The sequence below is a fragment of the Macaca fascicularis genome, chromosome 2 (assembly GCF_037993035.2).
Source record: "Macaca fascicularis isolate 582-1 chromosome 2, T2T-MFA8v1.1".
Classification (NCBI taxonomy): Eukaryota; Metazoa; Chordata; class Mammalia; order Primates; family Cercopithecidae; genus Macaca; species Macaca fascicularis.
In genome coordinates, this window is record NC_088376.1 from 11,875,180 (window position 1) to 11,891,984 (window position 16,805).

The following is a 16,805-nucleotide window of genomic DNA, read 5'->3' on the forward strand; positions in this document are numbered from 1 at the left end:
TTCTGAGAATAATTTTTTAAAGTATTAAGAGCATTCTTTTCTTAACAAAACTGGTGAGAACAGAAGCTAGACTTCATGGAATTAAGGAAGAAATCAGCAAAAAGCCAAAACTCAGGCTCTGGAATCTGACTGCCTGGGTGTAAATCCCAGCATCACCACATACCAGCTAATTGATATAGAATAATCTTCTTGTTTCTCAAGTTCTTCACCTGTAAAACGAGGATAATGATAGTGCCTGCCTTCTAGGACTGTTGTGAGGATTAAATAAGACAGTACATGTGTATCACTTGGAGTTCCATCAGAAAAGTAAGACTACTCTAAGTAATAAAGAAAACAAAATTTATTATAAGGATGTGATTTTGTAGAGACCTGGGGGAGGAGCCTATGCCAGACTGTGTATCTCTTCATCTAGTGTTGGGCCTAAAGTAGCATGAGGGTACCCAGGCCGGCAGCTAGATAAGAAAGGTGGATGTGAGCAAAAGCAAAGACAAGCTGGACCCCATGAGGAGGAATTGGAACTCAAGTCTGTCTCTTCCCACCAGCAAACTCGATGCCATGACTAACATGCAGGAGCAGCTGCACCCCTTGGTAAGATGCTGTGTACGTGTGTGAAGAAGCTGAAGGAGAAGATAAAGCAGGAATTGGAAGAACAGCCAGTGACAATGTGAGTGAACTGCCAAAGTGCCTCGTGCCTCCTATTGACCTTCAGAGCATCAAAAACATGGCTGTGGCTTCATTTCTGCTTTTTAAATCTCATGCAGTATTTATCTTGTGACCTTCACTGACATGGAATCATTCGGGGATGGGAATTCTGGGAAAAGTGTTTTGAGCTTCGCTGTGTTGTCAAGGTGTAAAGGAGGGTGATGGTCCCCAAGACCCACTGTGTTTGTGGTGGAGGTGGTTGCCATGAGTTGGAAGTCTTTCTGCTTCTTCCTGTCACGGTTACTGCCAGTGTTTCAAGCTGGCAGGTTGGAGCTCTGTCCTCTCACAGCTGCTGATCAGAGCACTCCAGTCCTCTCCATGCACAAAGGCCCTTCTTCTTAGGCCCTGCTGGAGCTGTTCTTTCCTCCTGAGAAGAGGTTTACTGTAGCCATGGAAACTTGGTCCAAAACGGGAACTTTTTGTTTCCTATGAGAGGTATCACACTGCACGCCTTTGGAGTTCCAGCTTACCTGCTTTTCCTAACCTCACTGACTCAGACTGTTTACCCAGTTCAGACAGACCCTGCCTCAGCACCCCTCGACCCCAGTACCGTAATCCTCTCAACCACATTAGAATGGTGGGCTGCCTTCTCCAAGAAACCACAGCCATGATCTCTGGGGATTCCTGCTGGCTTTCTGTGCACCCCCGTGAAACACTGGTCTTCATAGATAAACTACAAGTGTACGCATAAGGAATGAAGAATCCATAACAAGTCCTCTGATTTATCTTCTCCATGCCTCAGTTTGTTTGTATGGAAGATAAGGTTGTCAGCCACCTTCCTCAAAAGGACATTCTGAGGCTTCACACTGAAGACTTGACATTTATTAACCAGGTCATATGAAAGCCCCAGTTTAACCTCTGGAAAAATGCTTTGAGTGTTTCAGACATAGGGACCATATAAGCATAAAGAATTTTGCCCATAGCTCTTGAAGGACATGGCAGTCAGTCAGCAGAGGCATGGCTCAATCATTGGTTTACCCTGCTTTGCACTGTGCTCAGGCAAGTTAAGTGGGGGAATTGGAGTGACCAGCATGTACTATGCTGGTTTATTAACTATCAACTATTCACATACTGAACAAAAGATACTCTGAAAATATTTACCACATGAGACTAAGTCACTATTAAAAAACTACTTATTTGTGCAGTAAGAATTTTTATATTCAAAAAATTACTACAGTGCAACTGCCTCTTACTAGGATAGTACCACTCTTGGGGGACAAAAATAGTAAAACAAGAAAAGTGACCCTTCTCTGTGCCACTGCAATATACCCTTTCACATAAATATTTCCTTTAATTCGCTCAACATCTTTTCGGTTGGATATGATTATCTCTGAGGATCAGAAAAGTTAAATAATTTGTCCAAGGCCACCAGCCAGTAAGGAACTAAATTAGGTTGCTTGTATTAAAAAAAAAAAACAAAAAACTATGCTCATCTCACAATCTTATCAAACGCTAATAGTTGCTTTCTAGCTTAACAGCTCTATTATTTAAGGTTTACTATTTATGTCCTTTCTTGTGATGCAGTGGTAATATAAATAAAATAAATATAAAATAAACTTGTAAAGACTATAGCTATTATATTTTAGAGCACATAATTACATTTGTAATATATCTAAACTTATACAAGAGCAAGTAATGTTGTTACTGTTCTTGTGCACTTAGGAAACAGATTAGGCTCCTTCAAATAATGGTTGTGTAAGCGGGAAACAAATAACAACTCTATTCATGTGATGGGAAGGCCAAATGCATTCAGTGCTGGGAAGCTCTAGAGAACCGAAGAAGGCGAATATTTAAGAGAAAGCAGAAGTATTATTAGAAAACTACTGCAGTAAAGTCATGGCATTTTGGGTCATTCTGTTTCTGCTGTTTGGTGTGGGCTATGATTTCTATTTTTCCAAGAGTGAACCATCACTAAGAATCCCTCATTGTTTCTTGTATGTGGTATGTTGGAAAAGTGACTTTCCAAAAGAAATATGTTTGCTTTAATTATCCAAATCTCAAACCATAAGCCCAATAAAAATCATTTTGTGTTCAGCATGAAGGAAAGGCATAAATAAATAAGTACACATTGTATTCACATGAGCAGAGAGTCAGCTCAGTTGAAATAGTGAAACTTTCAGAAGTAGGTGTCAGAAACATGACATGAATACAGAGAAAGACAATCCCAGTTGCCTTGCCATGTCGCACAGATTGATAGTGTATGAAGAAGTATAGTGAGATGCTTGGCGTGGAGATGTGTCCTCTTGGGCAGGAACCAGGGAAAGGGTCTGGAGGGGAGAAACCCTTGGAGCTCCTCTAGGTCACTGTTTTAAGTGGAGGCTTTCCTTGGTAATTAAACATGGTATTTGTATAATTTTAACTGTAATCTAAGTTCTTGTGCAGATAGTAAGTCTTGTTAAAAGGGAGATTTCTAGTCCTGTTGAGCACTTTAGTGTGTTTGGTTGTGCAAAGGGAAGGAAGGAGCTGGAGAGAAACACACTGTTTAAAAGAGTGAGAGGAATTTGGAGCTCCTGGGAGCAAGGTGGGAGGAATCAAAAGGGATCAGGAAAGAAGGGCAGGGAGATAGTGAAAAACCAAGTGCCAGGACTCCTTCTGAGACTCTTTGTTGATAGCATCAGGTTGAGTCTACTAAACTCAACACATGATTTATGGGAGTGGATTTCTCGTAAACAATGGTGAGGAGACTGAATTTTGCTTCCAGCTTGAGCTAGTGCAGCTCAGAAACAGTTTGCAGTTCCTCCTTCTGGGTGCTCACAAGTCCTATAGTTAATCTAAGACACAGATTTACTCAATGATCTTTACTTTTAAGATTACTTGTAATTTGAGACTTAAAAATCATAACATGCAAATAATTCCTATCCTTTTCCCCCAATCCCCACCTGAGCTGAGCTGCTCTAAGAGCACTAGAGATTGGAGGGGTGGATGCACAAGGGGGCCTTGTGGAGCAGCCTGTCAGCGAGTGTTCTTTAAGTTGCTTTTGTGGAGATGGCAATGGATCTGCAACATCACACCCACACCTTGTGACTGGGGCTGAAGCTGGAGTTTCTTGCCAAGGAATAGAATATAATCAAATCTCTAGTTCAGATCTTGGATTTAATCTCTATCTTAGTGGGCTTTGTTGACTGATCTAACCTCCTGTAGACAAAACTCATGGTCATCTAGTACCGTGACCTGGATACGTAAGAGAGTGTGCTGGTAACAGTGATTTTTCTGATGATGTCAATACTCCATGGCATTCTGAAATGATCACAGAGATAGTTTCCCTTGACTACCATCTGCAAGGCAATCAAGCCTAGCATTCTGCCTTCAAAAAGTCCATTCACTGAAATCAATTTTTAAAATTAACACTAGTCAAACAGGAAGTGATAGACGCCACTTGAGAAATCAGGGCAGGGCTATGCAGTTTCAGAAGAGCTGAGTTTGGTCTGAGGCCTCTGAAGAAACCTCCACTGCAGAGGCTGAACTTGCTTCTGTATCCCTGGGGAAGCCCTTTGAGGGTTTTTAACAGGGTGGCAACAGGATCAAAATGATACTTTAGGAGGATGATTCTGGCTTTAAGGTTGGCTCTGGGGAAGAACCACCACCAAAAAAGGCATTGCAATGGTGGAGGAGCTGTGAGCACACGGTGCCAGCAGGTTGCTGCCAAACAGGCTGCCTGACCTTGCTGTCCTGCCATGGGTCTCTTGTTGTTGCCCTATATGGCTGCAGACTGCCACTCAGTCACGGCCTCCCTCGTTGCTAGCCTGCTCTTCTCTTGCTCTTAATGTGTCTTCCCTTCTGTTTCAGCTCTCCCAATACCAAGTCTGTCTTCACCCCAACACCAGTTAGAACCCTTACTGAATGTCATTTTCACCTATACTTCATGATACCCCATAAACCTTTTCTTGGGTTCCTTCACCTGCCTATATTACCCCAAGCATGTTATATTCTTGTTTCCCAGAATCTTCTCTTGCTTACATACCTCTTTCTCTCATGCTTTATCAGTTACTCATTGCTGGTAATGATTGATCTGTGTTGAGACATAAATATAGAATGTATTTGAGAAATAAATTGCAGGCTAAGGTGGAAATGCTCATATCTCATTATCTCCTTATCATCAGACCAGAGCTTATCTTTGATTCTGTTTTGTTTCCCAGGTCACACAAAGCCAGAGGTCACTGCGACCAAAATGTACCCTTCCCTGCTGAGAAAAATAAAAACTGGAAGGAGGAAAACAGATTTTTAACATTCTTCTCTGAAGGCTACGAAATTTACAAGATATAAGAAAGGTATCATTTCCTCAAGGTGATGGAATATTTCTGAGTGTGGTAGTCTCTGGATGGTGGTGGTAGTGGGGACAGTGGAGGAGGAAAGGGTTAAAGAGAGATGCAAGAAAAGAGAGGCCTAAGCACTGAGGCTGCTTCTTGTGTAAAAAACAGGGAGAGACTGGCTTTGAAATCAATCAACTGACTCAAAGAAGAAATAACTGCTTAAATCTTTACCGGAGTGCAGTATAAATTCCATCTGAGTGTGTGTGTGTGTGTGTGTGTGTGCATGTATGCATGTGTGCATGTATGTGTGTATACACACATTCTGGAATTCCTTGCCTTCTAATTAGAACATGCACTGCAGTAGCATCCTCAATGTAGGCCCCAAGGTGGCAGGGACAGTGTGCCCTTGGATATAATCCTAGTGGCCAAACTGAGGAATCTTTCCCCACTTTTCTCATCCTCAGAGGCTAGCTTGGCAAAGGAGATAATAACTTTCCTATACTGGTTACACATTAGCACCATGCTATTAGATTTTTCCCATTCTCCTTAGTTGGCTTTTTCTGAGTTTTGGGAACTCAGTATTCTTTAGGCATACCAATGGGGTTCAGTTAAATTTCTCCTGTTATCTCTCCACCTTTCCAGGTGGCAGTGCAATGCTGCATGTTTCCTATTGGTGCTGTAACAAATGACTACAAACTTAGTGGCTTAAACAATCCAAGTGTATTATCTTAGAACTATGGAGATCAGAGGTCCTTAATGAGTCTCATTGGACTAGGGGTATGGGGGCTTTCTTCAAGGGTTCAAGAAAGTTCAGCCGTGGTCCAGCTTGCAGGCTCCTCAGCAAAACCAAAGCCCTGCAGGTAACAGCAACTACCCTTTCTAGAAGTCACGTTAGCATCAATCTTCTGTTATTTCAGCTGGTGTGTTGAGGGTCTCACACTTCAAACCAAGGGCTCTTTAAGTATTTCTTCCTTCAGTAGACACAGAGCTGAGTACAACCTGCTCAGTCTTGCTACACTGTTGGTGATTCTTCATTGCCTGGTGCTGCCCCATCCCCATCCGACAGCTTGCTGTATCTGGAACCTCATCTGAGTCCTGCTACTGCCCTCTTGGCTGAGTCCATAGACCCTCATTGTCCCATTCTTTTTATTTTACTTTAGAGGCAAAGTCTCATTATGTTGTCTAGGCTGGAATGCAGTGGACCAATCGTAACTCATTGCAGCCTCAAACTCCTGGGCTCAAGTGACCCTCCTGCCTCAGCCTCCCAAGTGGCTAGGACTATAGGTGCATGCCATCATGCCCGGCCTAACCTCCTTGTTCCACTCTTTTTCTGCAGAGTATGTGATACTTCTCAGATGGCTGATTCTCTTGTGAGTGCAGTAGATGTTTCTTGGTCCTGAAAGCTCACAGATTTATTCCCAGCACTAGATCAATATGATTTGCCCTGCACTGCTTCATTGCATTGAATTTTATGTTTTTAATATCACATCTGCAAAAGATGTAAACTAATTTCTTAGTATTTAATGTTTCGACTCTCCCCCCACCCCCCAGCTGCCTGTGATTGAAAGGGAGAAAAGCAACTTTGGCAGCATTAGGGGTGAGCAGTTTCATGTTTGGGATCTCTCTGTACTACGAAGGCTCTTTTGAGATCCATCATGAATGACAGGAATTTGGCCCAAATCACAAGATGCTTGTGATTTAAAAAAAAATCTGGTTCCTTTAGTTGTGAAGAAGCCTATATATTTGTTTCCATTTTGATGATGCTTTAACCCTTATTATTCTGTAAATAATTTTCTTCCGGGGTCCTAAACATCGGGACAGATGTGGGAAGGATGGGGACTTACCTGGATGGATTATTCTTTTTAGGACATTTCTCTAGAGATGAGATATGAACCTATACCCTCTTTGGAATGATATGTTGCATAAGTCAGCAGCCTGTTTCTCCTATGGCCACCATCATGCCTCCACCTAACCCCATCCCCTCTTCCTCACCAGCCTCTCTATCCCTCACCCAATCTTCTACTAATACTGCTAATATTGCTCAAATAGTCAACACTCCAACATGAAGGGCCCACACAATTGGAAACATTTGTGCTAAAAAGTTAAAAAAAAACCCCACAAAAAAACCTTTAGTCCACAAAATCTAACTCTGCCCAATCTCCACAAAATACCCTCCCTCATCATCCGTAAGTTCTAGTGAAACTAAAGTGCTTCAGGTATTGGGAAATTATATGAGAAAGAGCGGAAAGAAGGCTGCCTTACCATACTTCCAATATAAAATTGCCTTTTTGGAAAGTGAGAACATTTTTAGCATGAGAGCTTTGAGCTTTGTAGGTCCTACGCCTAATGAAACCAGTAAAGTCCCAGCATGCTCTTATGGTTCACTGTACTTTCTCTATTGTAGCACTAATCACACATTTTTAGTATTACTTGTTTGATTACCATCTTTCCCAGTAAACTATAACAAATACCTGTTGATTTTACCGCAAAAAGAACAACCATTGTGTCTTAGTTCATTTTGTGTTGCTATAACAGAATATCACAGACTGGATAATTTATAATAAACAGAAATTTATTGGCTTACAATCCTGGAGGCTGGAAAGTCCAAATATTGAGGTGTTAGCATCTTGTGAAGACCTTGCTGCATCATCCCATGATGAAAGGCAGAAGGGCAAAGAGAGGGCACAAGAGAGAATGAATCCACTTCCAAGATAAAGACATTAACCCATTCATGAAGGCAGTGACCCCATGACCCAAACACTTCCTATTAGGCCCTGCCTCCCAACGCTACTGCATTGGGGATCAAGTTTCCAACATTTGAACTTTGGAAGACACATTCAAACCATAATACATTGTCATGACCAAAGAAAACTCGGTGTCTTGAAACCAGCAGCTTGTGATTCACCATGCCCAAATTTAGATACTCTTAGGTATGAATATATTTAATCAGTTCATTATGTGATTGTCACCCTTATCAGTCTTGTAGGTGGCATGCCTTGGAGCTGTGATACGAACCCCATCCAAAGACTCAATCTTTGAGAACTTGGAAATAAGGGCATACTTGCTTTTTGAAAGTTGAAATTTCAGAAAGTTAAGCACACTCTAGATAAAATTGGAGAGATTAAAACTCTTTTTGAAAACAGGCACTCCCTGGTTACGGCAAGACTTACCTGAAAGTAAGAAATGTGCCTCTGAGAAGGGGACATATTTCTATACTATGAAAACATAGACAAAGTGAGATCACTAATGCAAAAGTGAGCACTGGCCATTTGAAGCACTGGATGAAGAGAGGAAATCTTATCCAACAACTATCCAATATGGTGGGTACCACTGTCAAGATCAATCTTATTGTGCATGTGGCTCTTTCAGGTTATGTGAGTTGGATGCTACCAAACACATCTCTAACCTCCATAGTCATTTGGTGCCCTTCCAAGTACGGGAGAGATTTAATGCAGTTGCCCTCAGGGAGACCAAGTAGGATAGATACGCCAGTAAAGTTTGTCCCTCAACATAATGACTATATTATTTTCAATGTGAGCTCATAAATTATTATTTTTGGGCTTATGTGACTTTTTGAGGTTGGTAAATGTAAGTCCTACTCTGAGAAGTGAAGTTCTCCTCCATGCGCCAACACGTCAGATTCCTCAGTCTGCAAGGCTGAGGGTGTGTCTCACGGATCCTTGGAAAGTCATAAGTTCTTCTGGCACCACCTCTATATCATTGTATGCTTTTTGCTATAATCACCTATAAATCCTTAACTTGAAACTATTATTATCATCAAGGAAATAATTACAATAAACTATATAGTAAGGCATGACACCAATAATAATTATTGCCTGTGTGTTATTCTGCAACTCCAACATTTAATTTTGCAACCAAATGCTCTCACTAGCCAGCCACTTAGGAGCGCTAGGTATGCTGTTTTAGGTGCAAAACCTCATTCCAACTTTTACCAGTTGTGTTACCTTGGGCAAGTGATCTAACATTTATGAGTCTCAGTTTCTCCATCTGAAAAATGGAGACAATAAGACTCAGCTGTCAGGATTATTGTCAGGAATAAATGAATTCTTACCATGCAGCAAGTATTTATATCAGGATAAGATTGATTATCCCAAACCCACGTTATGCACTCTTTATGTGCTTCTAGGAATACCACTCCAGTAGAAGATATATTTCAGTATTTCATTTCTTATACGCCTAACATGAAGGAAAGAAAGGACTCCACTGCCTTAAAATTAGGAACTTGTAAGTTTCTTTGAGTTTATCAGAAAAACCCTTAACAGTTTTTCAACAGTGACGGTGGGTTTCATTGTAATTTATCTTTCTGTCAAGATTCCATGACCCAAATACTCTGCATTTGAAATTGAAGTTTTCTAAGAATATCTTTGGAACATCTTCATTTAAAAGTGGTTCCTTTACAGTTTGCTCCGGGGACCTAAAGAGAATGTTTACTTAGGAAATGACCCGAGTGATTCATCCTATATTTATTATAGAAAGGGAGACTGCGGCAGAAAGAACTGGCTGCTATTTCCTCCCTCCACGGCTGGCTCTAAGGAAGTGATTGGAGGTCCTTGTAGAATATCTTTTATTTCAACCACACTGTTGCTTGGCCTTGTCTTTGATGGAGCACATGAGTAAAAATAAATAAGAATATAGATATTTAGACAGGGTGCAGTGGCTCACACCTGTAATCCCAGCACTTTGGGAGGCTGAGGCGGGTGGATCACCTGAGGTCAGGAGTTCAAGACCAGCCTGACTAACTGGGTGAAACCCTGTCTCTACTAAAAAAAGTTAGCCAGGTGTGGTGGCAGGCGTCTGTAATGCCAATTACTCAGGAGGCTGAGGCGGAGAATTGCTTGAACCCGGGAGGCAGAGGTTGCAGTGAGATGAGATCACACCATTGCACTCCAGCCTAGGTGACAGAGTGAAACTGTTTCAAAAGAGAAAAAAAAAAAAAAAAAAAGATATGGATGCTTAAAGGATTTGTTTAATAGATACACGTTGAACTTTGTATACTAAAGACATGACTTTCCCCCCAGCATCCACTGAACATTTATAAAGATGAATAATAGAGCACAAAACAACATGCCAATTAGGTCTTCAAAGCAGAAATCATATGTACCATATTTTCTGACTATAGTGTACAATGGTTTAATTAACACACACTAAAAATCAAATAAAAAATAAAAACTGTAACTAAAGATAATTTATAAGTGAATGAAAATAGAATCAGCTAACTAATGTGGTCAAAGCTGAACTCAGAGGAAAATTTATAACCTTGGATGATTTTTATTACCCAAATAAAGAGTAAAAGTAAATAAACTAAGCACATAATTTTCAAACAGCTGATAAAAACAAAGATAGACAAAGAAAAATTTTACCATGTATAGAAAAAGATGGATTCAGGCAATAACTTGAAAACCTGAGTAAATAATGCCAGGGGAGGAATTCGAAAGATGATCCACGATCTTGGAAACAGGTCTTGTGTTTTTCCTGGGTGTGTTTCCAGGACTTTAGTATGTCCTGACTTCCATGAAGACACGGAGGATGTTCAATATTTGTGTAAGCTTGACAATGAGCTGATAAAAAACCCTGCCATCTTTTCATTTGCAAAAGGGGACTGTTAAAATAAATGGCTATTATCTTGTTAAAATTTCAAAGTATTGATAAATTTGTATTATCCACAGGAAGATTAAAGACTATTTAAAACTTCTCATTGGAATCTAACAAAAAACATGTTCTAAGGGTCAAAATACCAGGTGTGGTATGAAACACACAACAGAGTGGCAACTTAGTAAAACCTACGAGATAGTTACAGGATGTCATTAAACTAGTTTTAATTTTCTGTCCGAGTTTTTTATTTTTTTTGAGACGTAGTCTCGGCTCAGTCGCCCAGGCTGGAGTGCAGTGGCCGGATCTCGGCTCACTGCAAGCTCCGCCTCCCGGGTTCACGCCATTCTCCTGCCTCAGCCTCCGGAGTAGCTGGGACTACAGGCGCCCGCCACCTCGCCCGGCTAATTTTTTGCATTTTTAGTAGAGATGGGGTTTCACCGTGTTAGCCAGGATGGTCCCAATCTCCTGACCTCGTGATCCGCCCATCTCGGCCTCCCAAAGTGCTGGGATTACAAGCCTGAGCCACCGTGCCCGGCTCTGTCCGAGTTATTTTTAAGAGTTTCTGTTTTGTGATAAATCTGTGGAGCACACCTGCTCACTCAGTTTCCTGGAGATGCTATTTTGGGCAATGATGAATTTTCTTTTATTCCCAGATTTATACAGCCTACTCCCTGCTGGTATTTGCTACAGCTATCAGTGCGATAAAGCTACTTTCTCTGGAGTTTTTCACTCTTGGAGTATACAGGTTCCCACTTTAGTTTATTCTCCTACCAACTCAGATCCCAGAGTAGATCGTCTTCATTCTTATCATTATGATTGTGTGCTTTTGCTCTTTGTAAGTATTTCAGTGAGATGTAGGAAGACAGGGGATAGTAGAAGCATAGGGGCTTTTGGGTGATCTGATATGAGAATTCTTTACTGCAGAATTTCCCAAACTATGTTCCTTGGAATGTTATCTTAGGAGAGGCTAATAGGTGATCCACAGTGTTAAATTTCCTTTTTGGAGATTTACCGTGAGAATTAGCAAATTAAAAGTTCTGAGAAGTCCTGAGTAAAGAAGTCAGGTTCACTTTATTTGAATCTCAGCTTTTTTCTCCCACACACCACTTTTTCACAGCTGCATCTCTGACTGGACCTGGCTGTAGGCTGAGGCTGGCCAGTAGATTTCCTTCTTGGCTCTCTCCTCCTTGGAGTAGCCAGTTTCCTGGACAACTGGCTCTTTTGCCTTTTAACAGTACTTGACACCAAGGTGTTGTGATCTTCCCACTGGTTTTATTTTTCTCTCTTTAGCAGCAAAGAAGACTAACTCTAATAGATCCTACCATGTTCTACTCCACTACCTACTCTAAATATGCAACCCAAATGCTGGACTCTTCCTCTTAATGGGAGTGAATGAGAATGTGTGTATGGGTGGTCATGGTGGTGGTGGTGTGTGTTGTGTAGTTAGGAAGGAAGAGTGGTCTGTGAAATCAACCATCTGTGAAATCTAGCCATCTGGACTTCTAACTGTCTGTGAAATCTAGCCATCTGGATATCTACACATGGACTTTCTTTGTAGCCCTGCTGCCCACGTGAAAGGTGCTGTAGATGTCTGCTAGTGATGGGAGGTAAAGGGAGTTCTATTCTCCACTTTCTGGAGCCCTGAGGAAGGCTCACTCAGTTCTTCATTTCAAATTTACTATAATAGAAGTAAAATCTTACAGCACTGGTGATGAAGTATAGGGCATATCTTCCCTGGTGCAGCTAGGTATGTACCATCCCTTGGCTATAGGCAAGGGCAGGAGGTAAGGGGGTACAAGGCTGTTTTCGTACACTACAAAGCATATCCCTCAGTTTCCCTTTTTATTCTTCATATGGACACTTCCCCTCCTTCCCTGTCTCCTCACCAGAGTATCTCCTGAGGTCTTCATCTCTTCTTCACTCAAAAACTGTGGTCCTTCTTTTAGCCATTTTCTGAGTCTTGCAAACCTTTAAGACTTTGGCAGGCCATAGCTATCCTTGTGCTTGTAATTTCTGCAGACAGGCGGGAGAAGAAAAGTTGTGGCTCCTAAAATCTGTGTTTATGTAAGCATTCATGAAAATCTATATTATGAGAAACATCTTGCTTTTTCCCTTATGTCTGGATGACTCCAGATCTTTAGGGAATACTAGATATCTTGTATTTGGAGGGGTAATTGCCTGCTAGCACTTGATGTTTGCAACACTTCTGGGCCTCATTGTGCAGAGAGAGCATTTTTCTCTTCTAACAAACTCAAATTTTGTAATTTGACTCAAATTACAAAATCCCTGCTTCTGTTATCTGTTTCTGTATAACAAATCACTCCAAAACTTAGTGACTTAAAAAGTCCCCACGTAGTTATCTTGCTTATAAATCTGTAACTTGGGCAGGGCTCAGCAGGGATGACTCATCTCTGCTCTGTGATGTCTGCCACCTCCAGTGATAAAATATGTAGTCTTTCCACTGGGTCTTTCCTGCATGGTGGCCTCAGGGTAGTTGAAATTCTTATGGTATCTGAAGGTTCCAACAGAGAATGTTGCAAGAGATCAAGGCTAAAGTTGCTTTTAAAAGTTAACCTCAGATGCAATCATAGTAATGGGGTCATTACTATGTTTTGAATATGGTTTGTCCCCTCTGAAACTCATGTTGAAATTTGATTGCCATTGTGGCTATATTGGGAGGTGGGGCTGAATGGGAGGTGTTTGGGTCATGGGGAGAATCCGTCATGAATAGATAATGCTATCCCACGGGTGTGAGTGAGTTCTTGCTCTCTTGGGACTGGGTTTGTTATTTCAAGAGTGAGTTGTTAAAAATCAAAGCTGCTCCTTGTGTTTGGTCTCTCTCTATATGCCTGCTTTCTATTCTGCTTCTCTGCCATACTATGATACAGCATATGGCCATTGTCAGAAGCCAAGTAAATGCCAACACTATGCTTCTTGGACTTCCTAGCCTCTAGAATTGTCAGCTAAATAAATCTCTTTTCTTGATAAATTAACCAATCTTAGATATTCTGTTACAGAAACAGAAAATAGAGTAAGGCAGCTTTGTAGTACTACTTCTGCTGTATTCTATTGGCCACATAAGATCAGACCTGATTCAGTGTGGGAAGGGACTACACAAAGGAAAGAATATGAGGAGGTAGGATCTTTGGGAGACTACCTTGGAGGCTAGATACCACATCTTCTTTCTTTCTTTCTTTTTTTTTTTTTTTTTTTGAGATGGAGTCTCGCTCTGTCGCCCAGGCTGGAGTGCAGTGGCCGGATCTCAGCTCACTGCAAGCTCCGCCTCCCAGGTTCACGCCATTCTCCTGCCTCAGCCTCCCGAGTAGCTGGGACTACAGGTGCCCGCCACCTCGCCCGGCTAATTTTTTGTATTTTTTAGTAGAGACGGGGTTTCACCGTGTTAGCCAGCATGGTCTCGATCTCCTGACCTTGTGATCCGCCCATCTCGGCCTCCCAAAGTGCTGAGATTACAGGCTTGAGCCACCGCGCCCGGTCCACATCTTCTTTCTATTCAACTGTAAAAGGCAAACTGATTTTTAAGATTCATCTTAATTAAACATGCATATGATATGACATCATTGTGCCAAAAAGTCAGTGGGTATCACAACAGAAAGAAGAGATCAAGACACATGTTTCTGATGCTCCTTTCCACTGTGTTGTTTTTATTAAATGGAATACTGAATTAGAGGCAAAGAGCATTTGTACTAGGCATCCAATTTTACAGAAAGGCGGTCATATGATCTACCCTGGCTCTCAAAGAATCCATCTTGCCATTGTATACCTGGTTTTGCATGTGGCATCAGAGAGGGAGGAAATTCTGGATGCTGGCTTTAAGATAAGAGTAAGGCATCCAAACTTCTGTGAAACCAGCAGCCATCCCCTCTCAGTTCCCAACTTCACACTGAGTAGGAACAAAATAAATAAATGGAGACTAATGACACTTTGGTTTGGGAAATAATGCTTACATGCATAGGATGCATCCACTTAAGTCTTTTAAAAACCATTGTTCTAATGATTTTATTGCTCTGTAACAAAATAAATCAAACTGACATTGATTCCAAGGTGATTGTGAATTGAAGTTTAACCATATTAATGACTAATAGGATGCAAGTTTGAGTGCTAGCAGGCTTGAGTAGGAAGGCATCACAGTATATTGCATTCTTGTAAACATTAGTACAAGTACAGAGTAATAGAGATTCCTCTAGATGATGCTAATTGGGCCCCTAGTTCCTCTACTTTCAGAAGGATGAAGCATTAGGATTATTTTCCATTTTACATCTGCTAGGGTATAACATACTGCCCTAAAGAAGAATGGATTCCAATTTGGCTACATTTTTTCTAAGATGCTGTTGTTGATTCCCCTTCAAGTTCCTAGTTCCCGCAAAGTAGGTTCAACCTCCAAAGTGGAGTCCTATAGGACAGCATGAAGGAAAAATGCTGCCTCCAATAGAAAGGATGTAAAATGAAAGTGTAGACTTTTTGTTATAGTCTCTTCCCTAGGTCCATCGCCCTCAAGCTGGGATTTCATAACTCAAAGGGCTGTATAATCTTCAATAAGTAAGAACTCTCTGCCCCACCTTTCCCCACTTCTCCTCCCCACTGTATCTATGTCTTGTGTCCTGCTCTGTTACCCAGGCCAGTACCTAGAACAACAGGAAGGATGGCTTGTCATCAGTCTTTAGGCAGGTCAGGTCTTTGGAGGTGATGCCATGTCAACATAGCCCTCACATCTAATGCACACCACCAGATGTACTCAGAGGACTGAAGAGAAAGAAAGAACAAGCTGGACACTCTGGATAGCACAATCACAAAGAGAGGGAGCCTGGGGAGCACTGGAATGCTGGGGGCTGGGAAGCAGGCCTTTCTGATGCTTTGCACAGAGAATGCTTGGGGCCTGAAATGTGATGACACTGACTGACCGGTACTGGTGACATAGGTCTGGAACCAGAATAATACTTGGCTACATGGATCTGAATCTTGAACTGGGCTACCCTGCAAACTGGAGCACACTCCAGTGTGTTAACTTACACCACACAGACAGGAAAGGAGTGGGATCCTGGGGGACAGCTGTGGTTTATAATCCTACTGCTGCTGCCAAGCATGGCATCTGGCTCTGCCTGCTGACTCTCTCAGCCTCGTCCCCATCTAGGGAGGCCTGGATATGGTGTGCGGTGGGCCCTCTGTTTTGTGGCTGTTACTCCACAGTCTCAGATACTTGATTCTTGTCTCACTGTTTCCTGGGGGGCTGGGTCAGTGCGGCAGCTCCTCTGGGTTGACGCAGTGTGAGATGAGGCATAGGCATCACAGCAGAGCTTGCCTACTGCAAACGGAGGAGGAGCCAGCAATCAGATGTTTTCTAGGACATCAAGGGGGATGAGGCCTTTCTTTTTTCCACTGAGGACTCTGATAAAGCCATCTTGCTCTTCTTCAGAACTCACGCAGATCTGAATGCCAAGGAAGAAAAAAAAAAGACTTTACTGTCAGCAAGAAAGAAGTTAGAACCTGCAGCTTGAATCCCTGCTGACTGAGGTTGCAGGAGCAACAAACTGGAAAAGGGAGAGTAGTTTCAGGGTGGGAAATGAGCACAGTGAGAATTGGATATAAAATTAGGCAAAAACCTAGCTTTGGAATGAGGCCCAGGCATTCAATGTTTTCTGAAATTTAGCTTTATGAATGAGGATCAATAAAATGAGGATTAATAGTACTGTGACCCTCTGAAGAGTCACTGTGAGGACAGAATGAGATAAGAATGTTTGTCACGGAGCCTAGCATATGGCATGCAATGAGTGCTCAAGATATTATTTAAAGGACCAAAATAATAGCTATCATTCAGCAGACTCCCGTCATGTGCTCAGAATTTTATATGCATCTCATATAACATCGGGAAGCCAAAGGGAACTATTTCACTCCTGGCCTCAAGCAAATAGATGCTAACAATTCCCATATTCCAAAGTAAGGCCACCTATGCTAGACTTTTAAAAAGGAGTTGATAAACATTCATTTGGATACTCTTGCCGCTCACCACCTATTGGCCACTGAAGGGCATAGAAGGGTGGATGTGCCAGATGAAAATTAGAAGAGGTTTATGAACAGAACTATTGTTGTGTTGTGAGTTTCTCCTGCCTCACCTTGTCTTAGGTTGGATTCCCTAGAAACAGTGCCTGACACAGGGATCCTTGTGCAAGTGGCTTATTGAGAGGGTGCTCTTGGCGGGTGGGAAGTGAAGGATGCAGGATGGGG

At 41.9% G+C, this 16,805-nt stretch overlaps 1 protein-coding gene and 1 long non-coding RNA gene across 6 annotated transcripts in view; one reads left to right on the forward strand and one right to left on the reverse strand.

Annotated features, from left to right (window-relative positions):
- LOC101925714 (uncharacterized) overlaps positions 1-16,805 on the forward strand; it is a 227,871-nt gene that overhangs the window by 161,875 nt on the left and 49,191 nt on the right. The gene's annotated exons all lie outside the window — the stretch shown is intronic.
- STAC (SH3 and cysteine rich domain) overlaps positions 14,198-16,805 on the reverse strand; it is a 170,236-nt gene continuing 167,628 nt past the window's right edge. For all 5 annotated transcript variants that reach the window (XM_074030801.1, XM_045387152.2, XM_074030800.1 and 2 more), the window contains one exon: positions 14,198-16,009. In XM_074030801.1, the coding sequence (XP_073886902.1) occupies positions 15,911-16,009 (99 nt within the window). In that variant the 3' untranslated portion in view covers positions 14,198-15,910. The remainder of the gene's footprint in view (positions 16,010-16,805) is intronic.